This window comes from Amphiura filiformis, chromosome 16 (genome assembly GCF_039555335.1).
Source record: "Amphiura filiformis chromosome 16, Afil_fr2py, whole genome shotgun sequence".
In the NCBI taxonomy this organism is placed as follows: Eukaryota; Metazoa; Echinodermata; class Ophiuroidea; order Amphilepidida; family Amphiuridae; genus Amphiura; species Amphiura filiformis.
Window position 1 is genome coordinate 9310243 of NC_092643.1, and position 21317 is coordinate 9331559.

The following is a 21317-nucleotide window of genomic DNA, read 5'->3' on the forward strand; positions in this document are numbered from 1 at the left end:
AAAATATGTTGAATTGTAAAAAAATCTAACATACTTTGGGACACCCTATATTCCTAGATTACCAAACAGCTGTGATTTTGGTTTCTTCCAAAGTCAGTTGGCTCTCCATATCCTCTAACCAAATGAATGTTGTTTACTTCCAGTTTATTACTTTAAGTTTGTAATAAGCAATGCATTGAGTGACCCATTTTTTATCAAAATCTTTTTTATTCCACCATGTATAACTTGCAGGTCACCTGTATAATGAGTTGAAATGTATATATTTGAATTGCTTATGCCTTCAGCTTTCCAAAAATGTATACTTTTGCTAGTTTAGGGTTGATGATTGTCGAGATAATCTAATTAGAAACCCAGTTGGTGTAAAAATTCATAATATTTGTCATGTAACGCTAAGGGTGGCGAGTTCAGGACACACGGCCACCCCTTAATGACCTTTGACCCACAAATCTGTGAACATCCTATAGACACTGGCTAATGTCAATGCATGTGTGCAAGTGGCGTCACTCTGCTATGTTCTTTGTGGCAGAAGAGGCATTTTGAAGATATTTTGTCTTGGACCGGAAGTGACCCCTTAATGACCTTTGACCCCATATTTGTTAACACCTAAAAGACATTGACTAATATCAATGCTTATGTGCAAGTGTCATCACTATACTATGTAACTTTAGAAAGAATTTAATTTTTGAATTATTTTAAATTTCAGACCGGAAATGACCCCCTTAATGACCTTTGACCCCAAATCTGTGAACACCCCATAGGCATTGACTAATGCCAATGCATGTGTGCAAGTTGCATTACTGTTCCATGTTATTTGTAGAAGAAGTATTTTTAGTGTAAAAAATCATGTTTGGGCCATAAACTGGAAGTAGCTACCCCTTAATGACCTTTGACCCCAAATCTGTGAACACCCCAAAGACACAGTGTAATAACAATGCATATGTGCAAATGGCGTCACTGTGCAATGTTGCTTGTGGGAGAAGAAGCAAATTGACAGAAAGAAAGAAGAAGAAGAAAGAAATTGTTGAAATACAATACAAGCCGGCCTAAAGGCACAGGTTGTAAAAACCCTAAAATTGCCACATTTCTGGACTTGTGGGAACAACCGAGTTCACACCAGTAAATGCAAGTCTCCTACACCCTGGGAGAAAAAAATCAGTGTTTCAAATGAGGAAACGTGCCATAAGAATTAATAAGAATTAAATGCAATAGAAAAGGCTTAAAACCCAACTATTAGGCCCTGATAATGATTCATATTTAATTCTCATTAATTTTTTAGGCCTGGGAAATAGATTGTCTGTGAAAAATGAGCAGGATCCGACTTTTTATGACGATTTGGCTAAACTTTCAAAATGTGTTACATTTCAGAAACACCAAGCTATTTGTGAGGTGGTGTAAGCTGTATGGGCTATGGGTGATCTAGTCGGCTTTTTTCTGGAAAAAATGCTGGACTCCGTATATAATTTCTACAATGGATGACTTCATCTGACCTTTGACTTGCAGAAAGGGTAAGTTTTGAAGAACTGAGTCGCTCTGGAGTCAAGAAAATGATGTTTTCCTGGACCATGTTTGTACAGAAAGTCAATGGGGGCTTTTTACCGGTATGCACCCAACAGGTCACAGATAAGTAATGAGTTCATATTTTAAAAGTGTCAGCTGTTAGTCCTGTTGATCATGAAATAGCCATCAAAATCAATAGTATATTGAAAGTGTTACATCATTGATCACTGCTTTTTATATCATATATATCTACACACACAATGTTGTGATCATGGATCTATAATATTTTCTGAAAGTGTGAAGTAATTAGCACAGTACAGGATTGAAGCCCAATGTGATATTTTAACTTGGCTGTTATTACAAGACAAATAATGTGATATAAATCTCAAGCTCAACTACATACCATGGCCAGTCACTTTACGCAAACCATCAAAACAAACTTCCTCAACTGTGCCATTTGTATGAACACATATAGTGACCCTAGATCTCTTCCCTGTCAGCACGGATTCTGTAGGGAGTGTTTGGAGCAGTTAGTGGCATCAAGTAAAGACAAACAAACTCTGGTTTGTCCTACTTGTCGAGAAGAGGTGAAGATATCAAAGGACAACGTGAAGGATCTACCTGTGGATTTTCTTGTGAGCAGTCTGAAGGATACAGTGGATTTGGAAGAAAAGGTGAGTAATTGAATACAATTTTAAAGATGGAATCACTGAAACAATGATTATTCTATATTATTGAAGTGAAAATAATGCAGGTAAAAGGTAAAATAATTAAAGATCTAATCTTCATTTTAAAATATGCTACACTGAGGGTAAATATCATGCAAAGTGGAGGTATCAAATCTTACCTGAACAATACATCACTAAAAATTCCTTTAAAAAAGTAATGGGGCGCCCAATGGAGGTGATGCGTATGTAGGGCTGTTAAGAATGCAGAAAGCAGAATCTTGGACAGTGATCAAGAAAGAATAGACAAGTTTTTTGTTTTTTTTTATTATCGAGGCATATCGTCAGTTACTGAGCAACGCCATTATATTTCGAGGTGTTTCTGTACACAATATATCGTGGATTACCGAGTCAATTTGCAAAACTTCATGCATAGCGCATAATTTATTCAGTTTACACAATAGTTACAGAAAAAAGTATTCATCTTTAACGTATTAGTACAATGATTCAAGTCTTTATCACAGTTGCACATAATAGTCCAGTGGTGTGGTATGTAGCCCATGATCTGGAGGTACGGGTTTGAACCCCGGCAATTTTGTTATCTCTTCTTGATAGAGTGCAACGCTATTCTCTCAATGATTAATACCATTAAGGGCGTACTACACCCATATATTGGTTTGATTGGTCTAAAAAAATATTTTTTCATTTATAGCTAGGCGATATATATACACGGATCATGTGAAATAAAAAAAAAAAAAAAAAAAAAAAAGGTGCTTTTAAACCATTGTATAGTAAGTCATTCTTTTCAACATGTTCAAGTAGGGTACATGAATAGAATACATTAAATCCTTTGTTATACCATCTATAGAAATGTACTCACTGATTATAACACTGAATAAATTAAATAGGCCTAATCTCTTCCACATAGACAATTTAATACTACACCATGTATTTATCTTCTATGTGTTGTTAGGAAAAGAGATTAAAAAAGGCTATAAGGTCATCAAAGGTCAGGTTATAGGTCAATTGGTTCAGGTCAAATTCAGGCATCAATTTTGATAGTCTGTGATATCATACATGTCATAATGAGGCATCAATTTGGTGAGTACAATTTAGATTGCCTAGTTGAGATGGATTGGGCAAATAAATATAAAATAGTTACCAAAATCACAAAAATGAAGCTTACGGAAAACTACCTAATATGGTGGTATAGGTGACAAAAATACAATCTTTTTCAACATTGCTGTAGTGTGGTTGTGGTAACCTGTTACCTATGGCTTAATTAAGTTTCAGTGAAATAGTGTCATGAAGTTCAAAATACAAAATATAGCTCAACATTGAAAATAGAAGCATTTTAACTGGTTCGTATTTTGATAGTTGTGGAGCACCAAGTTCATGAAGTCATAAAAGAAATCAGGGACCACTTATTCCCATTTTAAATATCAACATTATTTCCCTAATGTGTTAGCAACACATATCCAAAATTTTAACGAAATCCGTTGATAGTAAACTTTCCAAAATGAAGTGAATTTAAAACATCAGTGATGTACCACCTTTTGGCTTATATCATTAGAAGCATGTACGCTTCATTGATACTGATGCCACCAATTGAACGAGAAGATTTGCCCCTTCATTTTGCATACCACTTTGTCCAATTTCTTTTTCTCATTTCTTCACAAAATGCAACAAAAATGCATTAAAAATGCAATGGGTGTAGTACCCCCTTAACAAAACCTTAGTATTTTGTTTGTAGTCCTTTTTTCTGTGTTGTCAAACTGTTTTTTTGAGCTAAAATGCAAAATGTCACCATTATGCACTTTATTTGGCCTTCATCGGTTTTCACATAGCTTTACATGGTGTGCTACATATTTGCATAGTTTTCCCCCGTAATTGAGTGTTTCTCGTACTGTACATCTGATAGAAGTGGAAACATATCATCATAATAAAATGCGTAAAATTTGGTTGTAATACGTGCTTTTGTTTAAAAGATATGGACCAAAAAAACAATTTTAGATGCAGTTTAGACCCATCACAAAATGTGTTTAATTAAGCATAGGGGAGGATTTCAGTGACCACTCCCTAAATAAACCAATTTCTTTATTTACATGTACAAATTTATTATAATTCAAAGGCCTATAATCCACTCCCAAATTGTGTGAAATATGAAGCTCATGCGGCATTCCGTTTCTGAGTTATGAGACAAAAACAAAATTTAGATGAAATTTTTTTACATTCGCCTCGAACAATCAAAGAAATTAATGTTGGCATGCTTGGGCATACTAACTGTAAATCGCCACCCTTCTTCCCCAGTTCAATGTTGATGAAAGCACTTTTTCCATTGGGCTCTCCAGTCTCCCCAACATTGATTGAGGGGGAATGGGGGAGGGAAGGGGAAAGGAAAAGGTATGTACTTCTCATCAAACATAGTTATACTAATTTCACTTAACTATCAGAGTAGCAATGAAGAGTTCCAACATATTGTCAAGGTGTGCCAACTATTAAATTTGTTGATTGTGGGTACCAACTGTGAACTTGGTTAGTTCAGAGGTATATCTCCTGATCGATAACCATGAGGTCCAGGGCTCAAACCCCAATGAGTCTTGATTTTTGTCTGCTTTTGTGCTTAATTTGCATAATCGCAAATCACATGCAATTGTATAGAGCAACAATGGAGACATCTATAGTAACCAATAGAGAACCAACCGTTAAATGTAATTTTACAATGCCTTTTTTCTTTGTTACTCATAATAGGCTCAAAAACCAACAGCTGACACTACCTGCAGTAACTGCAATGCTTCTGGTAACAAAGCTAAAGTCAGATGTGTTGACTGCAAAGAATACCTCTGTGATACATGCTATACCTACCATAAGGCCATCAAAGCCATGAAAGACCACAAAGTGATCACCATGGAAGACATCCTTGCTGGTAAAGTGAATCTTAAAAAGGAAGAGGAATATAGGTACTGCAAGATGCACGGAAAGTTGTGTGAATATTACTGTCAAAATGAGAAGAGAGCACTTTGTAGGGATTGTGTCATATTGAACGAATGTCCTGCTCAGCATACTCGTATAAGCCTGAAGAAAGCGGCACAAAATCACATGGATGAGTTAAAGGACTTGATGAAGCAAAGTGAAGCTACTTTGAAAAAGTTCCAGGAAGCTGTCAAGACTACAACAAATGTGAGGGCAGAACTTGAAATATATTCACAAATAGCCACAGACTCACTTGAGAGGATAGAAAAAGAGTGCATTGACCTTGTGAAGAAGACAGTGAATGACTTTAAAGGAAAGGTGGACCAAATCAAGCAGGAAAGAATAAAATTACTTGGTCAGAAGCAGACAAACCTGGAGTCAACAATGAAAGATATTCAAAAAGCTACAGAAGACACAACCAGAGTCCTTGCGTCAGAATCGGAATTTGAAATCATATCCACTCATGCCCTCCTGTCTTTACAACTTCAACAGCTTTCCAAGTACAAACCAGAAGCGGTAGACATGTCTCTTAGTTATGTGAAGTTCAAGGCAGCTACTCCAGCAATTCCAAATATAGGGCAGCTATTGAAGGATGGGACACTAACACTGGGAGAAGAATGGAAGCTGGCTGGACAGTTTAGTACTGGGGACTTTGATAGGCTACATGGACTTGATATTAACAAAGAAGGTGATGTTGTAGTATGTAGCGTCGAAAAAGGGGCTAAGATCTTTTCAAGGGAAGGTCAAGTCAAATGTACACTTTTTGATTCTCCTGGTACTTTGGATGTTGCTGTTACACCTAATCATAACTATGTGACAATACCAAGAGACAAATCACAAATTGTCACCTATGACAGTGCTGGTAAACAAGTAAGCACTACTCCTATAATTAATGTGAATAACAAGTCAGTTAATGCTAATTCAGTAGCAGTAGATTCCAGTGGAAAAATCATAGTAGGACAGGTAGAAGACACCATATCCATCCACAATGCTGATGGATCTCTCATCTCAAAGTTTGCAACAGAATCTGAGCCATTCCGCCTTGCAGTTACCTCCAATGGAGAGATTGTGAGTTCCTTCTGGGACACTGAATTGAAACAAGGAACATGTGTGCTGCTGATGGATTACTCTGGCAGTAGCATCAGGGTCATACAACCTCCAGCAGAGGTCAAAGTATGGCGCCCTGGTTTTGTATGTTGTAGTAGACAAGGTGAGATATTTGCCTCCAATGCAGGTACAGGTGATCCTACAGGTGTGTACAGGTTCACAGCTGAAGGTGATTACCTGGGATGTGTTACTACACAGGTCCCAAACCCAACAGGTATTGCAATGTCAAGGGATGGCATGGAGCTGTTTGTTGCTAACCTTGGGGATAACCATGTCAAAATATTTCAGCGGCCATGATCCTAATTTATAATAATTAATAGTGTTAATCATGAAATACAAGAATACAAGCCCAGATATAACTATGAGTGTGGTTTTGGGACATATGCCATGTGATCAAGCAAAAGGAGTTATTTCTATTTTACATTTTTGCCCACCCTATAGCTACAAGCAGTCTGGTGCATCAACAAGTTCCTGCAACTGAAATTTATCTCCACGCTTTAGTCAAGTTTAGTAAAATTTATACTAAAAATGTACCAACATGTTGTTTTGTATGTTACAGTGATTAATCTAAATGTGTCGTTCACAAATGAGATAAAAAATTTAATATTTGCGACATAACAAGAATATCCATAAACCACAGAAAGGCACAGGTGAGGAATGAAGGCAATAATGATGAAAAATTATTTAAACAGGCAATACGCCAGTGGCATCGGCATGGAGACCTTGCAATTAATGAGCCCGTAAAATTGTTCACTTAGCGAAGAAGTCATACAAAATGTAGTATCAACTTTTCCAAGAAAAAATGGGTTTTTTTGTATCCTAAAAGTAAGCTAGACTTGATAATTGCAGGCAAGTAGAACAAAAGTACACCTTATCCTGTCTTAAATTCAAATTTGAATAATTGTATTAAAATTTTGATTTATGATGTATATATTAGGTCATTTTTCTATTTTTACCGTCACAGCTTTCAAATCGAGCAAAATTAAACCTTCCTGTTATGATATTTATGTTTGAGACAATTTTACCCAACTATACGTGCTACATCTAGCTACTCAGTGGCTGACAGACAGATTCAAACACACACATACACCCACATACAACACAATATACAACACACCCTAACTTGGTAATCTCTATATCCTATTTTCGTCGTCTGCAACACATACTGTCGTATCTCAAAAGGCTGCCTTGTGCGATTTTTATTATCATTGCTGTATTTCATATTGTTATTTTATATTTAAGCATGCTTCTTTATTTTATGAATGGATATGAGATTGTAATATTGTGATAATATCTTAAAATTAATATATGAAGTTAATTTTCTGTATCTCATAACAATAACAAAAAAAAGATCACACAATGCAGCCTTTCGAGATATGGCAGTATGCGATGCAGACAAAGAAATTTGAGATATTTTACTGGTCACTATTCCTTTACCTTGTAACTCTCTCTGTAAACTCTTTGACTTGTTTCATCTCCTCTGGGTCTTCAGGGTTAAATGCAACCAGGACATGAAAGTTGCCATCACCTACATGGCCTACTATGGTACCTGCATGGATACAAGAAAAATAATGCATGTTACTAAATGTGACTTAACACCAGTGAATGAGTCTGAATGCGGTAAATGCCAGTTTGATTTATGAGCACAAATGTGACCCATTATAACAAAACCAGGAACAAGTTGCATTTGTGACATGTCATGATTTGAATAAAAATGTAAGCACGGGAAAATAAGCTTCAAAATGATACCAAAATTATATAGATAGCATCAATACTTTTCAAGATATAGATAATTTTGTAAATGATACTTTGATATTTTTGTCAAACTGCAAATTTGAGTAATGGGATAATTAGTTTCCTGCTTTAACACAGGATTGAATAGGGATGATCATAGTTCAACTGTCAATAGTGATTAAATAAATCTCTTTTTAATAAGTACTTTCAAGGATTTGAAAGTCCACTTAGTCCCAAGGTCAGATATCATAAAATTAATTTTTTTTATGGGAATGTCATCTTTAAAGGTCTATAACTCAAAAACATGCCTGGTGTCTTGTTCCAGGTTTTGTTGGAGCTGGTCACAAATGTGGAATATGATCAAAATGGGTCTAATTTATAATGCACTTGAATGAACTGTGCAATATAATGCTATCAGTTTCAAAGCTTAGTTTTATGAAAATATGCATTGAGGTGATAAGACAACATGATTTTCAATTATTCATAACTTTGAAAAGAGTGCTGTTTAACATTGATTTTGGTATCAAATGTTCATTGATTCATATGAAACAATGTGCTATAAACATCTGTTTTACCCCTTTCCTCATTCAGCTTCATTTACTCACAAATAGTTACTATAGTTTGATCAGCTTGTAATCGGCGGGAATTGTTAGGCTTTTACCAATACGCCAAAAAGTATACCCATGTTAAAAGTGCTACAGTTGACATTTCTGGTCTATATTGTGCGTATTAAAGAATAAAGTACAGGACTTGAATTAATAATTACTGATGCCTCTGGTGACGCTGCTCGAAATAAAATATATTGATATTAATCCGCGATGTTATAAGGCCCACCGATTACGAGCCGATCAAACTATACAGGGCTAGATAGATTTGATGAATATATTTAAAATAATGCCTAGCAACTGTCAATCAAAATATACTCATGTTTGCAGATGAGATGATACTTGCCTACTGCTTCAATAGTGGAACAAAATTTTGATTAACAGTTGCTAGACATTATTTTCTATATTATATAAATACGGAATATCCATCTATCCGTCTGTCTGCCCTTATATTCTCAGAGGTCGCACGCCCATCAAACTTGTTACTTGGTGGGTGGGTATAACTTGGTCCAAGCTAGAGCAAGTATGCATTTGTTAGGAAATGGCTCCCTAGGGCCCTTCTTGATTTGTGGAAATCAAAGTTAGTCCCCTTCAATATAATATTAATCGAATGTATTTAGTCTTTGGCTTGTTATGCTGGTTTCATACTTTCCTGCCGCTTGCCGCTTTTCTGCTCTGAAGATGATTTTACTTCACTGCGCAGTCGCACCAGAAAAGCTAGCGGTGACCAGTGGCAAGCCAATATATTGATCACTCCACCGCTTTGCCGCAGCGGTAGCACTGCTGGGAGTTGAATTCAAGTAAACTCGGAGCGGTGCCGGTCTGACGTATGAGAACAAAATACAATTTTAGAGCGGTGCTGAGCAGCAAAAGTGGCTTTCAGAGTCAGGGGCGGTGCGCGCCCCCTCTATTTTGTGCAGATCGGCGCCTGACTCTGTGTATTTTTGCAGAGCGGCGCCTGACTTTGTGTGGGCGCCGAGCCGCGGTGGCGGTGGCTCGGCGCCCCCTCTATTGAAAATTCCTGGATCCGCCCCTGAGAGTCATGCCGCTGCTGCTCAGCGATGTGCCACTCCGCTTGCAGACAAGTACAAGCGGCACAATGAAGCGTCACGTTGCTTAGCGGCAAGCAGCAAAAAGTATGAAACCATCATAATATTAAATGTGCAAGACATGTTTTTCTTACCTATAAAACTACATTGCTTTAAGTCTTCTTTTGTTTCCACAATGACTGAAGGCAGCTCAGAAATTGGCACACATACATCGGTAGACAAGCCCTGAATATATGGGGAAATAAAATAGATAATAATATATGAGCAATATATCATGAATATTGGTGGAGTTATATATTTTCTGTATTACTTGCAACTCCAAATATGTACTCGATCCTCCCATATTTCAAACTATAACGCAAACGCATGACCTTGGATACAATACTTAGAGAATAAAGGTATTGTTTTTAGCTGCTGGAGTACATTTATCATCTTATATAACACAGGCGACATCACTATTTTAAGTAAAACAATGAGGCGAAGCCGAATTCACCTCATTGTTTTACGCCAAAAATAATGATGTTGTGTGTTATTTGAGACGATAGATGCACAACAGCCGCTAAAAACAATACCTTTATTCTCATTCTTAAACACTTCAATTCAAATAAATATATTAATCATAAGTATACCAAGTTTTAATCAAATTAAATCCTACATTTTACAAAGAATTACCTAGGGCTTAGAATCGATCAGTCCTGTTGTTGCTACGCACCTCTGATTGGTTCAAATAGCATGTGCGAGTATCGCATTGACACGCACACGCTTAAGTGTGTGATATCGTGTCATATCACACAGGTAAGAACCAATAAGATTGCAAGAACATTCTCAAGTGTTTATGAATAACCAATAACGAGTGAGTTGGCATGGTTGGATTCACTTCTGAGTCACGCATGTAAGGGCACACTGCGCAGTATACGCGAAAAATCGTCACGCTATGTCAGGTTGTGTCCATTCAATTGAAATGTCTATTGTAGGAATACGGTGGGACAGATTATACAATTTGTATGGTCTGCCTTTCAAGAAATGTGGTTGTATTCAAAAACAGGTTGACAGACCCTGCTTTACTTGCATGGATAAACTTTCTATACAATTTTCAGAAACATTTAATTATTTCCAACAAAGCTTGCCACTTGATGACGACTGCACCCAGAATTATGTGAAAAGAATGGGATTAAGCAAGGATTACCTGATGCTATGTGACTTGGTTAGCGAATGAAGTGATAACTTTGTAGTGATTCAATCAGCAAATCAGAACCCTACTTCCATACTGACAAACAAACTTCATTGATAACTACAGGTAAATTAAGTAATTCTTAGCCAAGCTCGAATGTGTCTGTTGCGTCCATGTAGCATACTATTAAAGCATGTACGCAATGTAAGGCGCATATATACTTTCTTCTGTACCACGCTATGTGTGTGTGTGTTTATCGCGTAGCTACTAGCGTTCCTACTGTTCGAATTTGGCCAAGAATCACCTAAATTACCTGTAGCGTAAGCTATTTTCCTGCATGAGCCCATAGACTGGGGTCATGCTAGGCCAGCATTATTATCAGCATACCAAGCATTATGCCCAGCCTTCCATAACTTATTTATATATATTACCTAAGTCAGCCTACTATACATAGTGCCTAACTTTCCCAAACTTATTTCAATTACCTTATTGCCAGGCCTCCATGTTAGGCCCACATACTATGTACTATGCCTAGCTTTCCCTAACTTATTCAAAATTACCTTGGAGCCAGGCCTTAATGCTAGGCCAGCATACCATGCATTATGCCTAGCTTTCCATAATTTATTTTTATCCTCCATTTGCTCTGCCCATTGGAAGTCTGAACCATTATTCATTGATGCTAATTCTCCTGTGAAAAATAAAATAAAATATTTTGATATGGTTAATATGAGCATGTATTAACAAAGCACTGCATCATCACTTAAACATACATACCGTATAGATTCATCTAATGGCACACTTTGCCTTGGGGTACATTTAATGTGCAAAGAGAGCTCACTCCTCTGAAATCCCAACAAGAATTAAGGTTCCATGCCCTTATTTGCTGGTGGAAATTTTATGGGAGGGTACATTTAGGTTGTGCCTAAAATTTCAGGTAAAATTTCATGTAACCCCAAAATGTCAAATGACCCCATAGCGTCATTAGGCGAATCTTTACGGTAATCACTTCTTAAAATCTGGTTGTCATTTTAGTGGTTTTGTGGTAACTCATTTCAAGATCATCAATTTTATTTCCTTTTAAGATAATGTTGTGCATTTGCTCATAACAAACATGTCATACAACAATAAATTACAACAAGAAAAATATGGGGTGTGGGCATTTTGTTCTCAAATGGGTGACAATGCAGCACTGTATGATTTGAATTTGTATGTTAGTTCAATCTTTCTTCATTAAGGATAACATACTTCAGTGACCAGCACAGTTTTCCAAGTAGGCCCACATAAGTTAATATACAAAAGAGATAATACCCAAAGAGTACCAAATCAAAATTAGCCCGAGCGCAACGTTATGGTAAATTTGCCATATTGGTGCGTCACTCATAGAATGCAAATAGTGTACCGCCAGCTTTAATTAGCTAAAGCCCGAAATGGCACGACAGTTGGCGTCTTTATCCGTGATGGTTACAAACATTTGCACATGCAGCTTTTATCACATATTTTTGGCACAAGGTGTTACACGCAGAACACAAACAACCCATGCACTAAGAATCATGGGCTGCCATGTGCATAGTGAAATGATACAAATGTATCCAATTTTTCTCTCCATGAACGACACACAAACATTGGTACTCTTTGGTTCTACCTCACTGCAAATTGGGCTATTCCAGTTAAAATCCACATTACCCCTATGGAAGATTTTGAAAATATCTTCCACGGGGAGAGAACATTTTTCAAATGTAATTGATCAGGGTTGCTCATTTTGAAATGCACACTCCCCTGTATGTAGCTTTACCTATATCTTCCACAACTGGAGTGAGTATTTCAAATTGAAGTTACCCAATTGCCTGTTCTATTCAAAACTGGCACTTCCTCTGTGGAAGACTTTACGCAAATCTACCACAGGGGTGTGGATTACAAATGGAATAACCCATTACTCTATTGGGGGCCATGCTACAGTCCTGCATATATTGACTTACCTACTAATTCCACTTGCGGTTTGATACTTGCACTTGAGCCATGGAATTCTAGAAACAAGGTAGGTGCCACTGGGTGATTCAGACCGCTGAATTTATTACATGCATCCATCATTACATCATCAAGGAATTCTGTGGGAAATTAAAAGAGCACCAATGATTGCAGTAGCTTGTACAGTCAGAAAATGCAGAATGAATTGAATTCTGACCAAGAATGCTATATATGCTATGATCCAAGATGGCTGATAATTGACTCAATTTTCTTTTAATTTTATTTCTCTGGATCGAGAAAACACATTTTTCTACCATATGATGAATCTAACGTTAGTTTTCTAACGTTAATTTTAAGTTGGCACTTTACCACCATACCTGTTATCTGTGCTTTTTACTTATCAAACTTCCTGCTCCCTTTAATCATCCTCTGAAAAATTACTCAAAACTCCTCGAGTTAACCTCAAATCAGTCAGGGAACGCTTATTTCATTTTGCTGCTCCAACTGTTTGGAACATGCTTCCTAACATCCCAACACTATCTCAATTTAAACGCCAGCTTAAAACCCATCTCTTTCGCCAAGCTTTTCTGGATTCACATTGAGTTCCTTGGAAGATTTTGCAATTTAAAAAGAACCATTTATTATCATTATTATTATTATTTACCTATTCTTGCCATTGGGACCCCACATTGCATGACCTGGGTCACAGTATCTACAGCTGAATGGACGGTATCAAAAGAACATACTGCAGCCATCGTCTGTAAAATGTTTAGATATGGATACAAGAATTTGATAAGACAAATGCATATATAATGTGATTAATTCTATAACATTTGCTGCATATTACAGTATGCAAATCTTCTGAATAACAAAATGTTTAATAAAACTCTTTGGTGATCAAATTTCTATTCTGGTTTAGTTATACTTTTGTAATTTTATGTTTTCTCACAACGTTTACCTTTCATCTTTTGTGGATAGATATTTTGTGAATCTGGATGCCCTTCAAAATTAAACTAATACTAGTTCTAGGATTCCATGAAGATTTGTTTATTTATTTATTTGAATTTGTAGAAGCTTGTCCAGTACATATTATAGTATTTTGCTGTAAATCTTGATGAGAACGTACTCCACCAATGTTACCCTATGCCTATATGCGTGCTTTACATGTTAATTCCCCCGTATATGCGTTATACACTTTGTGAGTTGTGCCTTGTCAACATCGCAGAAGTATGCTCTTGTTAAAGGTATACAGCAATTTACTATAAGATAGACAAAGGAAAATAGACCAGATCAGAAAATGATAGTTTTCAATTCATTAAAGGAGTATTTCGTCATTCTAGCATCTTCTTTTTATTACATATTTCAGTAGATATCTACGAAAATAGCTTATTCCAAAATTTTGAGTTGATTCTGATTTTGTGTTTGCGAGTTATGCATGATTATGTGTATTACACTGCTCCATAGACAATGTGCTGTAATTTCGTTCTGGTGTACCAGAACATAATTCAAATTTCAAGATATTTTTGCTGATTGACTTTAAAATCTGCAAGAAATATTTTGTACATAAACATTATGCAGCCAGTGGTATAAAAATCTCAACTTTTTTTGAGAAAAGTGGGGGGTTGATACTGTGGATCACGAAATGCCCTTTTAACATACACTTGGTAAAACTAATATCTAATTTTTTAAGCAACAAGGATATTCCATACATATTTTTTCATCATCATCAGTATGCTTAAATAGCACATTGTTTCTTGGTGATTCTTTATGACATGGCTTCTATCATGAAACAGGAAAACTAAACTCCTCAACAAAAGTTTGGAAAGTATTTTCAAGCTTTTATATCTCAGATTATTTGTGACATGTTCATATCATGTTGCATATCTGTGAATAGCTACTGTATTCCACTTTATAATGACACCAAATTTGAAACAATCACCCTTTTCACGCCTGAGTACATGTCTTGTGAATTTAGTGGGGTCTCAAACCGAATGTGCCAAATTGAGCATTATTCTTTGTAGCAAGCTGCAATCCCATATCTCCACAATCTGGGACCTAATGCAATCCTCCAATGACAACACTCGCTCCTACAAAGCCGGTGTAGTCAATGACTACCTACAGAATATGGGAGTAGAGAGAAAGGAATGGCCTGCCATCTGTCCAGACCTCAACCCGATTGAACACTTGTGAGACCAGCTTGGTCGTGCTGTGCATGTGCATGCCAGAATAGCCAATGCGACCACATTGAATGACCTGCGACGAATCCTGGTTGAAGAATGAAATGCCATCCCACAGCAATGTGTGACCAGGTTGGTGAGCAGCATGAGGGTGAAGTACCTGGCTGTTGTCGCTGTGTATGGTTTTCCACCCGCTATTGAGGTTTGTGACTAGTGTTGTTAGAACACAGAATAATGGTCAATTTGGCACATTCTGTTTGAGACCCAACTACATTCACCAGACGTGTACTCAGCTGTGAAAGAGAGGACTGTTTGAAATGTGGTGTCATTTTAAAGGGAAATAATGTAGTTATTGATTGATATGCAACACGATATGAACATGTCACAAATAATTTGAGATATAGATGCTTGAAAAAAGGAGTTTATATAATGGTAATTTCTTTCCCAGTCTAATACCAAGTATTGTTCAATTTGACCTTGCCATCTCTTCAACTTACTGTTTCTGGTATCCCATGAAGCCTTAGTGTTGCCTTGGTGATAATTCCAAGTGTACCTTCTGATCCAACTATTAGATTAGTCAAATTGTAGCCAGCAGAGGTTTTTCTGGAAAAACAAACACAATTTAATAGATTGTAACTTCTTGTATAAGATATCTCCTGTCATTTGTATGGTCTTAAGTCTGTGAGATTGATACCAACAAATGTGTTAAAAATGCATGCATTACAAACCCTGCATTGTTGTGCAGACAAAATCTTTGAGTAAAGCAACCTCTCCCCCAGTCTGAACAACAAATCACTGACAAAGCTAATCTGCAAATTTTTGCTGCCTCCCCAGATTTCACTGTGTCCCCTCCAAAAAAATAAAATAATTGCTGGTGGTATCTATAAGTATTCCTGGTTTTCACCCAAGCTTTTAAAATTACACAGTGCTTTCTATGAAATGAACTTTGAAATGACTGCCTCAGTATTCAAAGCACAACCTTAGTAATGCACATACACATATTATGAATATTATTCCTGATGTTAACTTTTCCAAAAAAATTAACCACGGGTTCGCTTATTTTGGTATTGTGAGCAAATAAATACATTTTGGATTTATATAGCACATTTTCATAGGATTCACAGCGCTGTAATTTAATTGCTAGAATCAGATAGTAACACCTAAATAAGCTGGTTGCAGCTAAATGGTGCAAACATATCCAAACAACCACCAATTATCTATCAAATTCCTTTGGGTGATGGTAGCTTTTGATAACAAACCAACTAATCTTAAAAAGTCTCTAATCTCTCTTTCTCTTACTTAACTTGCAAGATAGAAACTTGTAAATAAACTTGTAACTTGCTGAGTTCAATTGAAGCTACTTTACAATAAGAATCCAAAATAAGATGAAAACCAAACTATTTCCTACTTTGTTCGTCTTCCCTTGCCAGCAGTATCTATTATGGTTCCATCTGCTAGGACTACTTCTAAGTTCATCACATTCTCCCTCATAGTACCATAGCGTACTGCATTAGTACCAGAAGCACTTGTGGCAGCCATTCCACATAGAGAGGCATCTGCACCAGGATCTATGAAAATAAAAGAACAAAAATTATAAGGCTGCTGTGAGAAATTATGAGGAAATTCAAAAGAAGTAGAACATGCTTCACTAAACATTGCTTCATGAGGAAGAACAAACATGTACCCAAACTGCTCAACAAAAAAGGGGCAGAAACAAAGATCATGCCTGGTTCCAACACTTTCCCAAATTATACCAGCTACACATGCTCAAGGACAACTTCATGAAAAAAGGGTGATTAATATTATTTATTTTCAAATTTCTGTTCTCAAGAATTCCATAAAGGGAGCATTTGATTTGTAATCCATAAAAGGAATCCATAAAAATTTCAAATCACCAGAAGTATATATTGTCCTTGTCTGCTAGAAAGCATCATACTTATACCATCTTTGTTTTGAATGAGGACAAGCATGACAAGTGAATTTTCAATTTTGTATTTCTTTTATAGAGTGCATTTATTACACTTTATGTTTTTAAATCAGGTGTCATGTCAAATATTTGTGATATCACAAAAGGGACATTTTAACACCCTCAATTTTTGTGATTTTGTATTAAGGGAAGGAGTATGAATGTTTGGACAGTATTTATTGTGGGACATTAGAGCACATCAGACATATCGAATTGCATTCTGAATGTACGAAGAATGTCCTTCTGATATCAGATAATTTTGATTTTTGAAATTAGCAATGTAATACACATTTTATGGCAAATCATTAAAAATTGATATTTTGATATTTAACAGTACTCAAGTAAACTTTATAAATCTGATGATTTCTACCTAAAGTGTATGTAGGTGGGATGAAAAGTCGACGATCAATTGAAAATTTTGACCTTTCGTATTGAAGATATGGATTTTTCCCCCAAAACACCAAAAAAAATTAGGTCTTTTTGGGAAAAAAATCCATATCTTCAATATGAAAGGTCAAAATTTTCAATTGATCGTCGGCTTTTCCTCCAAGCTACATACACTTTAAGACTATATCATTAAATTTATAAAATTTACTTTGATGACTCCAAATGTGTAAAATATCAAATTTGAATAATTTGTCATAAAATTTGTATTATATTGTGAATTTCATAAAATGAAAATTATTTGATATCAGAAAGACATTCTTCGTATTCAGAATGCAATTCGATAGGTCTGATGTGCTCTCTCATGTCCCACAAAAAAAATGCTGTCGAAACGCTCAAAACGCTCATTCCAGTTCCCTTAAAAAGAGGGATTTTTATACACAAACATACAAAATGGGGGATTTCCAATTGTGTATCCACTGCATGTGTATCTGATAATTTGTTGAGTGATGTACTGGTAACAATCCCTTGACATTCTAAATTGCACACTGAAACAGATGAACTAGGTTTGGGAACAGCTGACAGAACAGGATACTGGTTACATACTCTGCAATTCAAATCCCAATAACAGCTGCTTAAGCAGGCACACCGTCACGTCGCCAAGGTACCTGACTGGTATACCTATAGTACTTGCACAATACAATGCTGCTACTGCACAGGACCCAAGAGCAGTGTCCCCTGGAACTACAAGTACCTTGGCCGATGGTGTACCTGTGCTGGCAGCTGGAATAGGCAACTGGGAGTGTATCCATCAGAATCACCTCCAGGTTCATCATATTCTGACAGAACACATACATCAATAATATTCACCTATAGGAAAGCATAACCCCTGATCCCTGAGGTAGTCATTAAGTACATTCCTTGTTACTCCTTGCTGAACACACACATCAATGCTACTCACCTATAGGAAAGCATAACCCCTGATCCCTGAGGTAGTCATTAAGTGCATTCCTTGTTACTCCTGGCTGTACACATACATCAAAATCTTCTGGGTGGAAATCAGTGATCTGATCCAGCTTCGAAAGTTGAATACACACCATGCCCTGGAGATGCAGAAGGAAGAAAGAAATTGTTGAACTAATAGGGAAATGAAGAGGGAAAAAAAGCGGCAAACATTTTTGTCACTGAGTAAATGATATGTGGAATTACCATGCATGAATCCCTATAGCGAATGAAGCCAAAGCCTGAAACTGGTATACATTGTAGGGTTGAGCACATGGTACTTTCCTTATCATATCAACCATGAATCCAGTAACAAATTTTTCACACCACTATACCATTTTCCTCTGGATGTGGCAGTGAATTTAGAGCCAGTTTCATCGGGCGCAGCTTCAAATCTCTAGCGTTCACTCAAAGTGATGAGGTACACACGTACATTAACCTTTAAGGGGTACTACACCTGCCCAATTTTAATGCCTATTTTTGCATTTTTCTCAAAAATTATAGCGCATTGGTGACAAGTAAGATATGTATATTATAGGGCAAGGACTACAACTACTGCACTGAAAATTCAGCAACTCAAGGCAAGTAGTTATTGATTTATTTATCAAATATTGGTTTTCCCTCATTTTTGAGTGTAACTCCAAAACTGTTGTCTGTGCTGAAACAAAATTTCCAGTGCAATAGTTGTAGTCCTTGCCCCTATAATGTACATATCTTACTTGTCACCAATGCGCTATAATTTGTGAGAAAAATGCAAAAACAGGCACAAAATTGGGCAGGGGTGTAGTACCCCCTTAATAATACCAGCAATAGGCTAGCCCACACAGTCATTGCATTATGACACTGACTGGATGTGATAACGTCTAGGTATTAAGCATCATTTACACCAATATCTAACACATCATATTCACTGCAGAACCAGTGGGGTACTTGAATTATTTGTCTATGAAGGTGTGTGGCTTGAGCTACTAACCCCTTAAATATTTTTTCTATGGGTACAGTAGTTTTGCAGATAATTGTGACCCATATCTAAGAACACTGTCTGAACCCTGTTGGTTTGAACTGGTAGTCGAAAAAGCAGTGTAGGTGTGAGCTCAACATCTGTCCCTTAACAGGAGCGGGTGCTTTAGTGTTAATCATCACATAGTTTGGATTGGATCATCAATAAATGTCCTCACTTTTTGACATTGGACAACCCTAAGTCATTTGCCCAGCTGAAAACAAAAGGCAAATTACCTGCTACATCTGTCCACATATCCCCTGCCCTTTCCCCACCAAGAAGGGGGAAACGTATGGTGATGAGGTGCATATTGTGCATTCAAACATTGGATGGGGTAGAAGGAGATCATTTCCAGTGTTTGAACAATTTTTCTGAGATTGCAGACTTACCTGCCCAGCTGTAACACCGCCCTCTAATCCTGTGCCCGTGCCGAATGGAATCATGGGATAGCGATTCTTATGACAGATCTTGGCAATCTCGCTGACTTGTTCTGTGTTCTCTGGCCAAACTACTGCATCAGGTGCTACACATCTAAAATCAACAGAAATTCAGTAAAATTTGATACTGCCATGGTTGAAATTTGTTGTATTGCATAACAATAGACAGGAGATCTTAACACTAACCAAACCCATTTTTTTTTGCTATCAGAAGGGAAAGAAGAAATAAAAATGGAGAGATGATGAACACAGTTCTAAGTCACTTGATGCCCCCGGATTTGAACCTCTGACCCCTTGCATGCCACGCAGTAGATCACCAATCTGCAGCCACAGAGTTTTGCTGGCCTGGTCAGCGATTCTGTGGGCAAATATAAGGGCTCATATTGAAATTCCCTTACACAGGACGGTGTGCGCCATCCTGCAGCTTTTCTGTGCTAGCCTTCTTTTGTTAAAATCCTGTGTGATTATATAACACTGCAATTAGCCACTTAAATTAGGAGCGCGCTTTCCTGGGTTGTGCGATGAGCCATAGTCAGTTTGTTTTCTTCCCATTCATCATGGACCACTTCAAAAGGCAGGGTGTATCACTGATGCATATAATCCATCCGTTTTATGACCGAGCTTTCCTGAGGCACGCGCTTAGCAAGGGGAATCCTGCCTTCTTTCTGTGTGAAAGCGTGGTAGGGTATTTCAATATGAGCCCTAAGTTATACTGATTGCATCATGCATCATGTGGAATGCATGCATGCACAGTGGTTTATAGTGAATTTTAGTGAGTTTCAGTCGGATTAGGGTTAGCAGAGCAGGAATTTGGGAATGCAGTTTCCAGACAAATATGAGAATAGATAGGAATTCAGCTGAGATGACTGTAAAGTTCAAAAATACCACAGTAGATACAAGGTGTTGGCAGGACATCCCTCAACACAAATACCCCTTCCCTGGGCTACAGTTTTGGGTTGAGATATAGTTTAGGAATTAAGGGTTATATTTTCAGGTATGATGCTTACTTATGCCATGATTCATCTCTACCATGTTGCTCCCTCACAGCCATAGCAGTAGATACATTTTGACTGCCAACAATGGATGTAAAGGCACTCACTGCTTCTTCAGAAACTGCTTGCTACAAAAAATAGATAAATAAATAAATAAATAAAAACATGAGTGAAACCAATACGGCTTGAGGGAAAAATGGTCTGATATCCAATGGCACAGTTCACTTCAATAGTGTACTTTCATTTAAACAATAATTAGCTATCGTTCAGGACAAAAAGTGTACCTGGTGTTATGAGTTTTAATCTCAATGGAGCCTCAAATGGCTACAGTAGGCAACTAATGGGCCTTAAACAGTGTTCTTAATTAACCGGTTAATTATAAGTGGCGGTTAATTAACCGGTTAATTAACGTTAATTAACCGGTAAGATTGGTTAATTATGGTTGGAAAATATATAAATCCGAGCTCGGAATTCAATATGCCATCATACTGAAGAACATTGTGCAAGCATTTAACATGAGCAGATGAAGTGTGCTTGTCCACCTTTAGGCCAATGGAACTCGATTATTAGTTTCCGATTGGATGTTTAAAAAA

At 37.0% G+C, this 21317-nt stretch overlaps 2 protein-coding genes across 4 annotated transcripts in view; one reads left to right on the forward strand and one right to left on the reverse strand.

Moving 5' to 3' along the window:
- Positions 1-21317, reverse strand: part of LOC140135511 (probable D-lactate dehydrogenase, mitochondrial) — a 71663-nt gene that overhangs the window by 37345 nt on the left and 13001 nt on the right. For all 3 annotated transcript variants that reach the window (XM_072157036.1, XM_072157038.1, XM_072157037.1), the window contains 10 exons: positions 20740-20852; positions 19685-19826; positions 18255-18396; positions 16352-16511; positions 15441-15546; positions 13431-13524; positions 12778-12906; positions 11362-11489; positions 9765-9855; positions 7680-7791 (listed from right to left, as the gene is read on the reverse strand). In XM_072157036.1, the coding sequence (XP_072013137.1) occupies positions 7680-7791; positions 9765-9855; positions 11362-11489; positions 12778-12906; positions 13431-13524; positions 15441-15546; positions 16352-16511; positions 18255-18396; positions 19685-19826; positions 20740-20852 (1217 nt within the window). The remainder of the gene's footprint in view (positions 1-7679; positions 7792-9764; positions 9856-11361; positions 11490-12777; positions 12907-13430; positions 13525-15440; positions 15547-16351; positions 16512-18254; positions 18397-19684; positions 19827-20739; positions 20853-21317) is intronic.
- LOC140136359 (E3 ubiquitin-protein ligase TRIM71-like) lies at positions 1902-6539 on the forward strand. The gene is made up of 2 exons (XM_072158088.1): positions 1902-2171; positions 4914-6539. Exons 1-2 carry the CDS (start codon positions 1902-1904, stop codon positions 6537-6539), a joined length of 1896 nt encoding a protein of 631 aa, XP_072014189.1.